Source organism: Penicillium cataractarum (genome assembly GCF_028827025.1).
Source record: "Penicillium cataractarum strain IBT 29864 chromosome Unknown utg000009l, whole genome shotgun sequence".
NCBI classification, from domain to species: Eukaryota; Fungi; Ascomycota; class Eurotiomycetes; order Eurotiales; family Aspergillaceae; genus Penicillium; species Penicillium cataractarum.
Window position 1 is genome coordinate 4,098,228 of NW_026622745.1, and position 15,571 is coordinate 4,113,798.

The window sequence follows — 15,571 nt, forward strand, 5'->3', positions numbered from 1 at the left end:
AAGAACCAGCCAACGGTGAGGTCCGTGATGTAAATATCCGAAATCCCCGCCATTCCCAAGCAGGACGACCGGTCTACCGGATCTCCGAGAGGATGAAGCTAATGGCAATCACAATGCAATTAGTCCTCGATATCCCCGGACTCACTTGGCCCGCTTGGGTCTTTTGGACCGAAGCGAGATGCCCCGCTAAGGCAGGTCTTGACAAGCACAGCTCAAAAGTACCTGTGGCCTAGGAACATGCATGTAGCCAATGGGGAGATAAAGATATAGCGAATCGGGCAGAGCATATCATGCCACGTCCGCGTCAGATAAAGGAAGTGGATATTGCGCTGAACTCCAAGACTCCAAAAATTTTATGCCGCAAATCGATGTCACCCATCCCCTTCAATCTAACTCAAGCATTGTTGTCCAGAACGCCAAACGGGTTCTGCCCCTTGGTCTCTGGCACATTTGAGGCAGACTCGCGCTCGCTCTTGGTCTGCTTCTTAGCACCCTTCTTTGCAGGGACAGTGGAAAAGCCTTCATCCGAGGCGGACTCGTTTGCAGAGGCGGCGGCCGCAGCAGCAGCCTTGGCCTTGTTGGCAGCAGACGAACGTGTTCGGACGGGAGAGTCCTGGGTCACAGTTTGCGCGGTAATCTTCTGCACGTGAGCCTTGACAACCTCCTCATCGGTGTTCTCGCTGTTCTCGCCCTCGATGGCGGCCCGACGGATCTCACGGCTGAGGCCCTTGAGAGCATCCATACCAGCCTTCTCAGCAGCCTCCATGTGGGTGGGCTGCTTGGGGTCCTTGCGGTTAAGGTACGATCGGACGAAGAAACGGGCGAACAACCAGGTCAGGGGCAACAGGTAGGAAACGTTGAGCAAGATGGCAAAGGCCTGGCCGGAGGTGTCGACACAGGTCATCATCTCCTGGGTGTAGCCAGTGGCCGGGGCAGCAACGGCTCCACCAACGTTCTCAGCAATGCCCTCGGCACCGGCAGCACGCAGAGCCAGCTTCTTCAACCAGGGGATGGAGCCCGCCTCAGCAACGGCAGTCGCAACGGCGGGAGCGGCCTTGGACAGGTGCTTCAGAGCGGCGCTTCCAGCGGGGTAGGGGATGGTGTAGTGAACGAAGAGATAGGCGGCGGCCATGTTGGTGCCGAAGACGAATTGGGTGATCTGCATGGTGGTCAAACTACGCTTGATCGCGTTGGGGACACGAATGCGCAGAGCGGTGATGGTGTAGTAAGTATACTAATAGGGAAAAGAGGTTAGCTATGGAAGTTCACAGTAATATAGCGCAACGTTGGAAGAACATACCATCATCGCGTGAATGGCCGAGTTCACCAAGGTGAAGATCCAGATAGGAGCTGCCATATAACGAATACCGGCCCACATGCACATCATGGCACCGGCATGGTGGTAGGTCTGCAGAGTCGAACTCTTCTTGCCCTTGGCCAGAATGATCGCGGTATCGACGACCTCGTAGAACTTGGACAGGTAGAAGATCCAGCCGAAGTAGGCCAGGCCACCATTCCACAGACGGCCAACGTCGGACTGATCGGGCAGGCCAGCGGTCAACTTGAACTCGGGGTTGGGGATCGACCACTGGTTGGTGACGGGGCTATAGGTAGCGGCATTTCCGTAGCCGCGGGGGCCATTGATCTTGCAGAGGGAGTCGACAACTCCGACGAGGCCGTTGGGCTGGTCGCGGTCCGCCCAGGCGTTGCCAAAGGCCTGGAACATACCAATGAAGGTCCATGCAGAGTAAACAGCCAGGAAGACGTTATGCAACACGACAAACAACTTGAAGAGAGGCGTGTGGCTGAAACCGTAGGGCTTGTAGCCACGGCTCTTGTTGATACGGTTGATCACGACGACGGTGACCGCGTAGACGCTGGCAATCGTGATGGGGACGCGCACGTCCAACAATTGGGTATAGAGGTCATCCGGGATGTTGAAGGGCTGCTTCCATGTCGCCTCTGCAACGTGCGGCGCGGGGATCGTCGCGGGAAGTTCGGCGGGAGGAAAGCTAAACAGCGATGCCGGTGGCAGCGCAATGCGAACGACGCCGGAGCCGAACTGGGTGGGCACGTTGATGTCGAACATGATGGAATCCCACAGCCAGAGAAGATCACAGGGAGGATCAACCAGGTTTCTTCTGGTCTCTGTGATGAGAGAGTAGTAGAATGCGGAGAGAGCTACCAACGAAGAAAAAAAACAGGAAGAGAAAAAAAGCGACCAGTTCTTTTTTCAGCAACAGTCTCGACACGGAAAGACCAAAGGGGGCTCCACCAGGCAGATAAAAGTAGACCCAGCAAGTCTAAATGGACTTATCAGCAGGCGGGACTCGCTCAACTGGCAGTGGTGGAGCCCGCGTTTGTTGGGAATTGGGGGAAGAAAGTGCCGAGGTTGATGGCGCAGCGCCCCAAAGATTGGGACAAACGGTCACTATGATCCGCAGTGGCAATTCTTTTGGGGGATATCTTTTCCATTGATCTTATTGATCCATGGAGTCGACTGGCTGTAGGACGAATAAGGACTAATTCATGGCTGATCATCCTGTTTTTGATCTTTTTGAGATCCTTGAAAATGGGTTCCATTCCTTCTGTACGACCAAACTTCGTTAGAAGAAAGTCGACACGCGACCGCCATACGCGACTTCGTTGAAAGTGCAAATGCTGCAAACTGTTCAAACATCTGCAAACCCCACGCTTTTTTTTGGAGTGTGGAATTTCCAGAATAACCTTACCTGCCTTGGGTAAAAACTGGTCCCGCTGACTCAGCCACAATTGGCTTGGGCGAAACAGAATTCAGGCAGATTTTCAGGCCAACAACTCCGGCCTCCACAATCATCGCATGTGTTCCGATAAATTGTACCCGATATAAGAACAGGGTTCATGCGCAAATTATCATACCGATAATCATAAGATTGTTGGGACCAATCGATCACTGTACAACTGTACATCGCAAGCATGTCTTTCCCAACATCTCGGAGAATCACGTCAATCAGATGATATCGCCGGCCAACCGGAGACCTTCACATGCGGCCGAGGCCTTGGCGCAGCAAAAAAGGTGCAGGACTACAGGGAACTTTCAAGAAGAATTCATGCAATTGAGATCGACCTCGATCAAGCTGTGTAGTACAAAGAGGAATCGCACGCATGGTTCGCTTACTCTTGAATTTGTCAATTTGCCGCTGTTGAAGAAAAGTGGAACTATCGGGGTACAAGATACGTGGACCTCCCCCGCTCAGCGGGGTCTGGTGTTAAGCGGCACAGGCGGCGGTGTATGCGAGGCGGATGAGGCGGGTGAGGCATTTGCAGGAGCTGCACGCATATCTGCTCTCTTCGGAGGCGGAGGAGGGGGTGCTCTCTTGCGTTGGGCTTGGGCTTCCAGGGAGCTGTTCCCAGTTGATTGAGCTGGAATCTCGGCCACCGCGGAAGGGCGTGTATTAGTGGTGGTGGTAGTCGTGGTGGTGCTGCTGCTAGTGCTAGGGGAATTGGGACCGGGTGGTCGAGGAATTCTCTTGTTTGCGTTGGCCGAGAACTTGCGATCCTCCACAAAGGTATTGAACCGCGACGTCACTCCACCCCACTTCTCCTTGCCCATATCAATCTTATCTGCATGGCGCTCGCGGAAAGTGCGAGGGGGAGGCAGAGCGTCCTCTCGATTCCCGCTGGGAATAGGAGTCCGCGCTGGGGGTTGCGGTGCTGCAGACCCCGAGCCCGAGTTGGTTCGCATTTGCGAGAATCGAGATTGCAATTCATTGATATTTGCGCCTTGCGCACCCGATGATGCCGGTGAGGAAGCGTTCGCCTCGCCGATCCCGAGTGCCGGGACCGAAACGCCAGCGTTGGCAAGGCGTGATGTCGCTTCTTGGTTGACGTATCCATGTAATGCGGGGGGCGGCGTAGCATTGTACGCGGGCGGCGGGGAGGGAGAATGCGAGACGGGTGTGGCATTTCGGGGCGGAACTCGAGGCGGGGGCTGTGGTCTAGGTTTCGCACTCGCCGGTGCAGGAGCAGAAGCCGAAGCAGGAGAACCAGATTCCGGTGTACCCAGGCGCCGTACGGGTGGCGGTGGGAGATTGTTCGTAGAGAGCCCAGTCGTATTCACCCGATAAGGAATTGGCGGAGCTGGCGGCTTTTGTGCAGCTTCCTCTTCTTCCTGTACTGCTTGTTGGTGGCGTGCATTCTGTTCTGCGATTTGGTTCTGGGATAACGGAGCTCCAAGCCCTCGACGATCCGGGGTGGTCTCATTCGGTAGAGCTGCCGCGCCGTGATAATGGATGTGTTTGGGTGGTGGACCGAAAGAGGAAGGGTCCTTCAGTGATGATAGCGGTTGGGATACATGTTCGGAGGCATCGGAACTCGAATCTTTCCCCTTCCCCATCCATCCTGCCTGTCATATCCGTTAGCGGCCGAGCCTTGCATCTGGCCAGGTAGTTGAACGGATAGGAGCTCACCACTTGATTGATCCCCTTGAAGTCACCACGCCAACTTTCTTTCTTTCCATCCTTGCTCTTAGGATGCCAGCCATCCTTCATCACATTCTTGAAACCACTCATGATGGTCAGTGAAGCGGATGAGCTGTCAAGGAGACTCGGGGACAACGGATAGTTACGTACCTGACCCCGCTTAGTCCGCAGTCACGTGAAGCTGATCCCGATTGGGAAAGGCGGTTCCATCCGGTTTGACAGGGATCCACTCCTACTGTGGAAATAAAACAAGCATTCGTTCGTTCTACGGATCGAACTGGGTCTTTTTGCGAGAGCACATTCAACTAACCCTAGGCCAAAGTAAAGGTGAGAGGTGTAAAGGTGCCTCGAGTCCTAGATGGTTCAAGTCGGTATGGTTAAATTCAAAAAGCCTTTGATCGAGACATTCATCAGACCTGGGAGTAGACGGATGAATAGCATACGCCACGATAAAGCCTCATCGACCGAAAAGTCTTGAATCATAACGCCCACGAGCGATGTGACCTATCATGTATCGCTTATCTGGCGATTGGGTACCCAAGTTGTGCTAAGGTCATTCTATTCGAGCTATCTTTGCTGGAGACAGGCCTTATCTTCGAGGCAGATAATAGCCGAAGATGACAGCAGCCATGCAAGTCACCGAGAGCCGTTAGAGGTTTGCAGATTGACAAAGGTCCTATTATTTCCCCGAGCAGACTAAGGGCAGTCTACCATGATACGAGAAAGAAGAACCGGCCTGATCGAAAGCAGAAATCAGACTGACGGTTTGTGCGATTAACAGAAACTCCGATATAGCTATGGACAGATATAGGTTGGTAACTCGTGTTCCTTGATAGTACAAAGTATAGGAATACGAACCATATCCATCTAGTTTATCCCTTCTTTTAAACCCGAACGTTATGCCCGTAGATAAAAAAGGTCGCAATCATGTCCAAGAAACAGCAAACCTTAATTTATACGGGCGTATACCCAATCACCTCTTACCTGAACTTTGATCATCGGATATTATCGTACATAGTCATAAGAATGGATCATCATCAGCAAGTCTAACAAAACGGGGGGAGCCTCACGAGCAGCAGACTAAACGCAAAAGGGACTAGAGCGCCGATCCATCGTGTTCCGCCCCAAGGAATGCGTGGCACGACCACTCTAGGATGGTAAATATAGAACATGGAGCGCCCAATTTGTCATAACTAAAAACAAAACTTCATGAAGTTCACATAAAAGTAACCAGAAAAGAAACACACATTCTTTGTGTAAAAGGATATCCGTAGTATCCGAATAAATGTGCGTACTCCCATCGTCACACGTACAAAGTATCGCGGCTAAGGTATGATTGATTGGATTGTCGAGAATTCTTTGTAGTTGTCGGCCCCAATCAGGGCTGTGCCAACGTGCAGCCCCCAAGCTGAACCCCTCCCCTCTCTCCACCTGCGCGAACCGCCGTCGCAAATGAGCGGCTTCGCAGTGTTGGTGACTGGTGGATGGAGGGGAAAAATAAGGGAACCCAGGAAGTCGTGGGAGGCTGTGAAACTGCACTGTCTTTTTCGCGGGCGCTCTCCAAGCGACTTTCATCTTTTCTTCTGCGGCCGTAGTATATCCATTTTCTACTTCTCGACAATCTTCGAGGATCAACCCTAAACTCCCAAGAGAGCTAAAATCACCGAGACGATCTAAAAGGAATACGGGGTCATGAAAGCCACCCGTACTCGTCAACGCCCCATTGAAAAAGTGCCCATTTCCCATTTCCAGCCCCCAGTCGTCCTTTGTATCCTTGCGTGATCCCGTTTCCTTTGTTTGAGTCTGCTACAAGGGTTCGTCTTGTGATTTTTCCAAGGCTTCAACTTTCAACTTCTCGATACTACGGTGAACACTCCAGTTGAAGAAATCTTGGGTATAGTGCACTCTCGCTGGACATAGGATGGACGATTCCATGAATCCAGATAATCTTAAGCGAGAACCAAGATGGGAGGAAGGTGCATCCATCGTTAGTTCAGAGCCGTCCGTGACATGGGGGACGGACGGAAACCCGACACCAGTGGCTACAGAGACTTCGCAGATGGCAGCAGGTCAAAGTCGAGCAGCAGATACCGCTTCATTACCAGAAGGGTTGCTCGAGAGCTCATTTACGACTACCACCAATGGGATATCCACGACGCCAACCTCGACTAGCATTTTATCTGCGGTGTCTGAAACAGCTACTCCGCTGATCACGATATCGACATTCTCAACTACATCGACAGAGACACCGATGACTCTCTCCGGCACGGTCAGTACGACGAGTGCCAGTACCCTTCAAACAGCAGCCCCCGGCGCTTACTCGGGTGGAGGCGGCTCGGTCAAAACCAAACTCGCCATTGCCCTTCCCATCGCAATAGTCGGTCTCATCATCCTAGCCCTGCTATTCTTCTTCATCCGTCGCCGAAAGCGCCGCAACGCCCGGCAACCTTACGAAATGAGCGGCACCAACACACCAGGCGTCTCAACCGCCGCTCTGATGAATACCACACGCAAGATATCCATTGCCTCTCCAGAACCCGCAGCTATGAATCTATCCCGACTACCAGTCATCGATGTCACACGGAGTCACGACCACGAACCGACACCCGGCTCTGCCTCTGCACGCTCAGAAGACGATCCACGCACAGAACTCGGAATCGCCATGGCAGTGCCCGTGGATCAACGACTCAGCGCTACGGAACATGATCTACGTGACTTCAGTCGCCCGGTTTCATCGGTTAGTCGCCGCGTGAGCAATGGGCCGTCTAGTGCTGGGTTGGTGAGTGTGCGGATGCCGTTTGAGAGTCGGAGTGAGGATAATGATGGGGTGTCGATTATTTCGGGGGAGCATGGGCGGACGGATCATGAGCGTGATTTTGATGATATGTCTTCTGTTTCGTCGTTTGATGATGAGCATGAGCGTGAGCGGATTGAAGGTCAAAGTCAGTCGTTCCGATGAGGGATGGATTGAGTGGGTTTGGGATGGCTCCTGGTGGAGAGGATTGTGTTTCTTTTCTATATACATATTTGTTTTCTTCTATGTGTTTTGAGCACTGGAGTATTGGCGCTGTGATGGAGGGATGTTTGATATGTGGGTTCTTAATATCCAACTTGCTAAATGTGATTCAATCATTTTTGGAATATTAACACAAGAAGATGTGAAAAGGCTAGTTTGTAGTATGAATCTCTTTTTTTCCTTGGTATATTCTCGGTGATTTTGTTCCACTTTTAGAAATCTCAAGCTATGTACAACGAAAGTGGAAGGCCACCCAATTTCCATCATATCATACTAATGATTGGCTTATCGACCACCACCAAGATCAGGCTTGTACTCACGAACCAACCCCTTGCTCAGCTCGCGGAGCGCCATGGTGGCGTACTGGCTAGAGCCCAACTGGAACTTCAACACGACGGCCAACTTATCGCCAGTCTCGGACGTGGCTGCACTGCCACGATCCTCGCTACCCTTGAGCTTTTCCATATCCGTTTGGACAAACTGCTCGTTATCTTCAGAGTACAACTTGACCTCATGCGAGAAGTTGGATCCCATACGGCTAAAGACCTTGCGGTAGCCACCACTCAGACTGGTATCCTTGTTCTTACGGCGCATGTTGAACGGGTCAAGGCCACCACCTTGCTCGCTGCCCATGAACTTTTTATAGAACTCGGTCATCTGATTGGCTGGGTAGAGGACGTCAAAGCCGGGTTGGGGCAGAACCACGTCAAAGATGGAGTACTTTCCACTAGCGGCCTCCTCGGCGGTCAAAGCCCGGGCCCGAGTGAATGCGTCTTCCGCGGCGTATGAGCTGTTCTCGCCTTCGGGGAGAACAACAACTTCGCCATCTTCATCCACACCGCTATTGGCTGCGGCAGGGTCGGTCTCTTCCTTGTCCCGGTGCTCGCTGACAATAACCAGGTCACCCTCGACAACCTTGTCGCCGTAGAGTCGCCAGCGCTCGCTAGCAGCAAAGTTCCATACAAGGGACTGGTAAGCGTGAACATAAATCAGTCGCAGATTGCGGGGGATAGACATGATGGCACCCAGGTAGTCGTTCTTAACCCGACCCAGGTGGCGGATGATGTTGGCCTCGGCAGAGAACTTGCGCGGGAGCTTGGCAAGAGCGTCGTTCACGTTGTGCGTGCTTTGGAAGATGTAGATTGCTTCGGCACGGGCCTTGTCATCGGTGCTAATCAGTGCGGTGGATGATTCGCCTTCCTGCGCAGCGGCGAGGACGTGGGGAGGGTAGTGAAGAATAGCCTCGGCGGCACCCTTGAAATCATCCTGCAGCATCTTGACACCGATGGTATCAGTTCGGGTGGTGAAAGTACCGAATCGCTGAAGACCGTAGTAGTTGAAGTAACCGCGATCGTGGAGGTTCTTCAGAGAAGTGCCAACAATCTCGGAGGCCTTGGTAGCAGCAGCCTGAGGATCCGTCATATCCACACCGGGGAATTCACAGTCGCGGAGGGTGATGACGAACTCGTTACCACCAAGGTCACCGAGCTCAAGCCCATGCTTGCGGTACTCAAAGTCGCCCAGATAGGAATTTCGCAGAGACTTGTTCATGTTCGCGAGCCGCTCGGCTTGGACACGGAGGACGCAGGCGCGCTGAGCGGTCACACCGCGTCTATCCTTGGTACCGGCGAACTGGAAGGTCTTCGGGTTCATCTTCATTGTGCGGGCAATGTATGAGATAACCTCCATCGTATCCTTGTTCTCCTTGTAGATAGTGAAATGGAGATACGGGCCACCCAGCTCGTCCCAGTTCATTCGGCCACCGGTACGACCAGCGTTGCCACCACGGTGTCCTTGAGCCTTGCGCTTGAAGCGGTTGCTGGCCGCCGTGATGGCAAGGTTTCCTTCGCTATCAGTGCTTGACTCCAACTGCGAGTTGAAAATGCGACGGATGGCCTGGTGAATCTTGGTGCGGAGGTCGCGGTCGGAGACAACGACGGTAACCTTGCCCAATTCGCTAGGACGAGCTCTGGGAGAGTTCATTGCTGTCTGGTGCAGATCGATAATGGCAGTCGCATTCTCAGCGCCAAAGTACTCTGCAAGCAAAGCATTGTCCTCTTCCGACACCTTGAACTCGGCGGGGGTCACAGCCTCTGGGGTCTCAGTGGCTTCCTCCTTCTGAGCGGGCTGCTCCGTAGCCTGTGGTGTGGGCTGCTGCGATTCAGTCGGGGTGGCTTCCTCGGTGTTCGAAGAGAAGGGCGCGCGGGTGTTTTGGAGGTGAACGACTTGGCCGGAGGGAGTGATCTCATTGACCAAGAAATCAGTGTATCTGTAGCGAGTAGTTTAGTACAATGATGATGAATTCAGTCCGAGCCTCCAGCTCATACCTCTTCTTCAGGATACCCGAGAATCCCTCGCTATCAGCAGTCACGAGCTCCGTAATGCCAACATCGTTTTCCTTCATGGTCTGCGCGTCTGTCGCGGCGGCGCTGCCATTGCCTGGAAGCACATCAACCGTGACATCGGTTGAAGGAACATCCTCAGTCTTTTGCCGCTTCCGCGGAGACTCTACAAGCTCTGGCCGTTCCATTGTGAATAGGCTTGATCGGGGAATCAAGTGAAAGCTCCGCAACAGTCTCAGCGGAGCAAGAACTTTTGATAACGTTTCGGGATTAGCGCGATAAGGCGGGATGGGGGTTAGCCCTAACTACCAGATTGGGAAGACTATAGAAGGGGACCGCTCAATGCTCTATCTACCTGGAGTTTTATTAAACAGATACGAAGAGACTAGGAAGATAGTTATTTAGGCTTGAATTAGTCGTAATATCATCTCTACTGTTCTTGAGTGGCTAGTTCTTACTACGGGGTTTGAGGCCTACTCCAGCAGGGCCATCGTAATGAACTCGGCGTTGAAGTACCAGATATATCAACTTGGCGAAATTAGACTGCCTAAGCAGCATGCCCCGTCTTGATGAAGACAGCCTAGAGATTACTCAAATGTCCTTTTGTCTGCATATATGGGTAAGGTATTTTGATTAGGTCATTTTCTGCATGATTTGGTATCCTACCGGCCGCCGTACAGTCCCAATCTCAGACGCGCAACATCAGAACCTCAGCGATTAATCTCTCTCATCAGATCCAGCTGTTCAGCCATGGATCTTTGAGAAGTTCTGCAGCGTTCTTCTGGTCTTCTGGTCGCCATTGAAGAGTGCCCCGCATGAACGCTAGAAAGTCCTTTTTGTTTTCTCCTTCGAGATACTGCTCTAAATCTTCCAGGCGTTTTCGTTTTATCTCCACGTCATCCACCTTCCAGTTTCCTACAGAAGAGTGTGTCAATAATCTTGGTAGCAAGAATGGTGCAAGAAAACATCCTTACCGTCTTCATCGAAAAACTCAGAGCTTCTGGTCCCTTGCTGAACAAGATCGAGTGGTGGCGGCCCTACCAATCCAATGATTTCTGCGAGATGCGCACGGGTAATATACCTATGTAAGGTAGGGTATTGTCCGGTGAAGAGGAGGTCGCCCTCAAAAAGAAACCAGGCCTAATGTCCAGGCGAATTAGCATCAAAGTGCGTATTTAAACCTCTGCTTTATCAGACTCACCATAACGCCCACATTCCAGATATCAGCAGGATAGCTCCAGTCGGCCGTTAACATCACCTCTGGCGATCTGAAGATCTCAGGTTGCGCATTATGATTCCTTTGTTCTTCTCCTTGAACAGCAGACCCGAAATCACATAGCAAGACTCTCCCGAACTTCTTCGGGGGCTCAAATAGTCTGGAAAGATAAATTGTTTGCCTGTCGACAACTTTCCGAGGGGAGGGTTTGTCTAGCTCAGCTTGAACAAATTTGTCGAGGACGGAGTTGTCGTTTAATTCTTGCATGATATTATCTGGCTTGATGTCTTTTGGGGGTAAAATAAGGTTAATCCCAATATGGTGACGACTATAGAGCGACTCATACCTGTATGGACGAGTTTGCTGTCATATCTATAAAAACGGGAAGGGCACTAGTTGCGTGAAAGACATTCCCAAGTGATGGCAATCGCATTCTTTCCAAATTATTGTTGTGAGACGAGGCACGAGTATGTTAGGAACAAACTCGCAACATGGGAAATAATTTTTGCGCTGTCTATACGAAGAACAAATTGATTTCTAATCAAAGTGGACTTTACGTTGTTTATAGCCTCTTGTGTCTTATCAGAAATAACAACGAACATTTCCTCTGAATTACAACCGGTTATGAACCATTTTCATTAAGAAACCAGCAAAGATAGCCATCGATCAGCTTCAATGTGATGTTTCTCAAGCCAATATATGAAGTCCGGTGGGTCGATTTGTTGTATAAAGCTGATATCTACTAGGAAGCTGGACATGGGCTGGGACTGGGTAGACAAACCTTTGGAAATTCGCATGGATAGCTTGTAGACGTTCACGAGTCGCTGCGGCAAAATCTTCGGTAATAGGTTGTATCTTTTGCTTGCAAACGAGGGCATTCCAGTCAAAGTCTGTTGTCGCTGCCTTACGCTGCCTCGATGACATTGTGACTGTGTAGGTGAGTGTTGCTCGAAGCAAGTTAAGAAGGGTAATATTATGAGACTGAAGGTGTTGGAGGGAAAGTTGGTCTTTTATTTTTGCCCATGATCGAGCCACCGCATGGTGTCAAAGGCATGGTACGCTTAGTGTTGTTCAGCACTTAAGATGGAGACACCGTGACAGCTGGGAAGTGTCGCAGAAGACAGGAAAGTCCCACCAAGCGGACATCACCCAGTGTATATAGGTGCATATATGTACAGTAAAGTAGTGGACATGTCTAGAATAAACGTAACCAAGCATAAAACCCGAAATTTACATCACCTGCATACCACTCATCCAAACAGATACTTCTTCCAACTCTGTTTCCAAGGCTTCCACGTCCCCCCAAATCGATGGTTGATACAGGCATGGGAGCTACCAAAGTCTTCCGACCCGCTATGTCTCTGCCCATTACCCCAAGCATTCACAGGCAGAACACACAATCCACCCAGCTGGGTACCCGGCTTAGCCTCGGCCCCCTCGACGCACAGCGGTTCTTTGAGTCGGTAGAACGGTGCCCAAGTCACCCGTTCTTGAGGCGTAGTCGAGAATTCCGGGACAAGGTCGCCCAGACCTGCATCCGCCTCGAGTGACTCTGCAACCAACGAGTGGTTTGCTGGTAATGTGTCGGATAAAACGTCCAGAATGGCATCGGTGAAGACACCCGGTCCGGTGATTTCGAGCGTAGTAAGTTCATTATACCGCGCGCCGAGAAAGATGTTACTTTCGTCGATGTGGCGTTTCGTGTGTGATAGGACTCGCACGATCACTTCTCGCAGCAGTGGACTGAATCGACGGGGTGCGTACATGGTATACTGGATGAAACCGTAGCTGCGGACCCAGTGCCAATCGCGCATTTTCTTGGGTGAAGCGAATGGCTCGTCGATTTCGATGCCCACGACGAGGGAAATGTCGGGGTTGTCAATCTGGAAGACTGAGTTTCGTAGTGATGGGCATTGCTTGATTGATCTTGCAGGGAAAACGTCCGTATCTGCGTAGTAGCCACCAAAGTACCACAGGATCAGATAGCGCAGTAAGTCGGCCCGCAGAACGTGGTGTGGGTAGGAATGGTAAAGACTAGAGAGGCCCGGGATGGAGGCAAGAGTGACGGTAATGAATTCTTCGGCCCATTCAGTGGTTACGAGCTGGCCGGCGAGAATCAGTTAGCGGAAAGCGTGCCAAATTGCGCAGACTGCGCGAATTGCGCAAATCGCGCCATCTGCAGAGGAATTGGTTCTTGCGATCTCACCGAGTACTTCCATTCGGAATTCTTCTTCTCAAACTTTAGCGAATCTTCGCTCCTGATTTCTGCACTGGGGTCCAGCCCCAGCATGATCTGCCATAACGTATGCGTCTTATCCTCGTGGCTATTCAGCGATAACTGCTGACGCTCAATTCCTTGTAAAGCATTGGACAGCTGCTCTTCATAACCCCGATCTGGATTCCTGCGGAATGCGGAGTGATAGAGGTATCGCGGCCGGTCCTCAGAAAGCGCAATACCTGCACGGCTGTTCAAGTCACTTTTCAATGCTGGCAGACTCCTGACTAGCAAGAACAAGGCTAGCAGAGCGATAAGCACGACGTAGCGACGCCGGCCAGCGCATCCCCGGACGGGCACGTATCGCCTCAACATGGTGGACGGGGAGGGGCCATGATGAAGGGAAATTTGGAGTCGAGCTGGGCCGAATATTGGGGTAGGGGGAGATAGTCAGCGCAACGAGATTCTCCATTTGGCTGGCTCTTTTTGGCAAGCGATCGGACTGGGACCCTTGGGCGTTGAGTGGGGGCCAGGATCCACTGCCCAGCGCTGATTGATGCTTAACTGTGGTCGCCCCTGAGAGCGCCATTCCTAATGGGGTTAATGGTGGTGCTTATCGCCGAGTTTGGGGGATGAGGAGATGATTTGCTAAGAAGTTTTGTTTCAGTGGTCATGAGACATGAAGAGACGATAGTCTATTCATGGAAATACTTGAAAGAAGTATGGCTATGCTCCAGATAGAATTACAGGGGAGTAGAAACAGAGAATAAACGAGAGAACAAAAAGAGCGTATCCTGCATTGATAGGCTGAGCAGACATTGGATGTATCTCATGATCACTCACACGTGTTGAGAGTTCACAGGTATTCCAAATATCCATCAGCATCATTGAAGTTATTCACAACATACCCGATCCCGTATCCGAACAAGAATTCCATTGCTATGCAATTGACAATTTCTCACACAACTCGGATCATCCCAGCCGTAATGGCACAAAGACTCATCTTCTTTTCAGTCGGTTCCCTCCCAAGCCTTTCGGATTCTCTGTACGGTCTCCCGTACTCTCCTGTGTGCCAGTTCCCGATCCAACCCGCTTTCAAGCATGGCCTCGTAAGGCGTGTGGTGGTGTCGAATATGGGCCTCGACAGCTAGCTGGGCTTTTTCGCTGTCGGAAAGGGTTTCATCGCAACCCACTCGACCCGAACCTTCTTGGAAGGCATACTCCACAATGGAATCAAGAATGTGCCCTGGCATCATCGGAAAGTGACGGCGTAGGAGCGTTCGTGCTGGATCCTGAGAGTTGGTATAGCGGGGGTTGGCGGCAAAGGCACGAGGTCGTTCAGTCTCCTTGGACTTTGCAAGAACCTCTGCGTAGATACCAGAGGGCACTCGAATTCCGACGGGAATCTGGGTCAGTCCGTTCTAGAACAGTGGATTAGAATGATTCCATTCGGGATGGAGGTAGCTGTTTAATAAGAGCAAGCATCAATACTCACGTAGACGTTGTACACGATCTGCTTAGACTCCCAGGTCTTCATTCGACACTTCAGAGTAATGAAGATATCGCCCTTGGGAACAAAAGAGTAGCCCTCTGGCATGGGCGCACGTTCATACACACCCTATCCAGGTTTAGGTACTGGTTGTGACGAATGGTCAAGTACGAGGAATATTTAACTTACACCTTCCAATTGCTCGGGACATTTCTCATCTCGTTGGCTAGCCGTGGCCAAGGACCGGGCCTTCGGCTTACGCACGCTACCCGGCCGACGGTGGGCCACCTTCTTGTGAAGGCGGCGCACGCAGACCTTGCATGGTGCTAGGTATGCCATTTTGTACTGGTTATAGAGAAGAGGATGTGTGTGAGGGTTATTGGGACGAATGTAGATGTAGACGTTTTGAACAGAGAGGTAGAGGTGGATGTGAGGATGCGATTATGACGAGAAGAACGTGAATCTAAACGTAAACGTGTAGGTAGAGATTAGAATGGATGTGACGATGCGATTGACGTGGAAAGAACGTGAAAGTAAACGTCAATATCAACGCCAATAAAGGACGAGAGAGGTAGAGAGGAAAGAAAGGCGTGGGAAACAAAGAGGGAAAGAACAGAGGCACGCCCCCCTCTGTTTTACGGAGATGGACCATATTGTAAGTGTTGATTATGAGGTATTCATTAATTTCTGATCTTGGTTGCGATTGATGTGGACGTTGATGGCGCTGGAGGAGTATAGTTCTTATAGTAGATTGATTAGCAGTACAATATGGCGGGGAAGTATAGCGCTGCATGGCAGTGTGGCGCATCGGGGAAACATGCTGACGGCTTGGC

General features: G+C 51.4%; 7 protein-coding genes across 7 annotated transcripts; 1 reads left to right on the forward strand and 6 right to left on the reverse strand.

Annotated features, from left to right (window-relative positions):
• Nucleotides 1–394: 394 nt before the first annotated feature.
• N7496_012088 (elongation of very long chain fatty acids protein) lies at nt 395–2,089 on the reverse strand (the record flags this gene model as incomplete). Its single annotated transcript, XM_056705001.1, has 2 exons — nt 395–1,234; nt 1,301–2,089. 2 exons carry the CDS (start codon nt 2,087–2,089, stop codon nt 395–397), a joined length of 1,629 nt encoding a protein of 542 aa, XP_056550961.1.
• Nucleotides 2,090–3,232: 1,143 nt separating this feature from the next.
• On the reverse strand, nt 3,233–4,550 carry N7496_012089 (uncharacterized protein; the record flags this gene model as incomplete). Its single annotated transcript, XM_056705002.1, has 2 exons — nt 3,233–4,384; nt 4,449–4,550. The coding sequence occupies 2 exons, from the start codon at nt 4,548–4,550 to the stop codon at nt 3,233–3,235; spliced, it is 1,254 nt and encodes a 417-aa protein (XP_056550962.1).
• Nucleotides 4,551–6,381: 1,831 nt separating this feature from the next.
• On the forward strand, nt 6,382–7,419 carry N7496_012090 (uncharacterized protein; the record flags this gene model as incomplete). Its single annotated transcript, XM_056705003.1, has 1 exon — nt 6,382–7,419. The coding sequence occupies one exon, from the start codon at nt 6,382–6,384 to the stop codon at nt 7,417–7,419; it is 1,038 nt and encodes a 345-aa protein (XP_056550963.1).
• Nucleotides 7,420–7,761: 342 nt separating this feature from the next.
• On the reverse strand, nt 7,762–10,006 carry N7496_012091 (pseudouridine synthase PUS7; the record flags this gene model as incomplete). Its single annotated transcript, XM_056705004.1, has 2 exons — nt 7,762–9,745; nt 9,804–10,006. The coding sequence occupies 2 exons, from the start codon at nt 10,004–10,006 to the stop codon at nt 7,762–7,764; spliced, it is 2,187 nt and encodes a 728-aa protein (XP_056550964.1).
• A 542-nt stretch (nt 10,007–10,548) lies between these two features.
• On the reverse strand, nt 10,549–11,958 carry N7496_012092 (uncharacterized protein; the record flags this gene model as incomplete). Its single annotated transcript, XM_056705005.1, has 4 exons — nt 10,549–10,733; nt 10,793–10,958; nt 11,020–11,380; nt 11,816–11,958. The coding sequence occupies 4 exons, from the start codon at nt 11,956–11,958 to the stop codon at nt 10,549–10,551; spliced, it is 855 nt and encodes a 284-aa protein (XP_056550965.1).
• A 326-nt stretch (nt 11,959–12,284) lies between these two features.
• N7496_012093 (uncharacterized protein) lies at nt 12,285–13,624 on the reverse strand (the record flags this gene model as incomplete). Its single annotated transcript, XM_056705006.1, has 2 exons — nt 12,285–13,136; nt 13,241–13,624. The coding sequence occupies 2 exons, from the start codon at nt 13,622–13,624 to the stop codon at nt 12,285–12,287; spliced, it is 1,236 nt and encodes a 411-aa protein (XP_056550966.1).
• A 635-nt stretch (nt 13,625–14,259) lies between these two features.
• On the reverse strand, nt 14,260–15,077 carry N7496_012094 (DUF2293 domain-containing protein; the record flags this gene model as incomplete). Its single annotated transcript, XM_056705007.1, has 3 exons — nt 14,260–14,670; nt 14,745–14,867; nt 14,928–15,077. 3 exons carry the CDS (start codon nt 15,075–15,077, stop codon nt 14,260–14,262), a joined length of 684 nt encoding a protein of 227 aa, XP_056550967.1.
• Between the last annotated feature and the right edge of the window lie 494 nt (nt 15,078–15,571).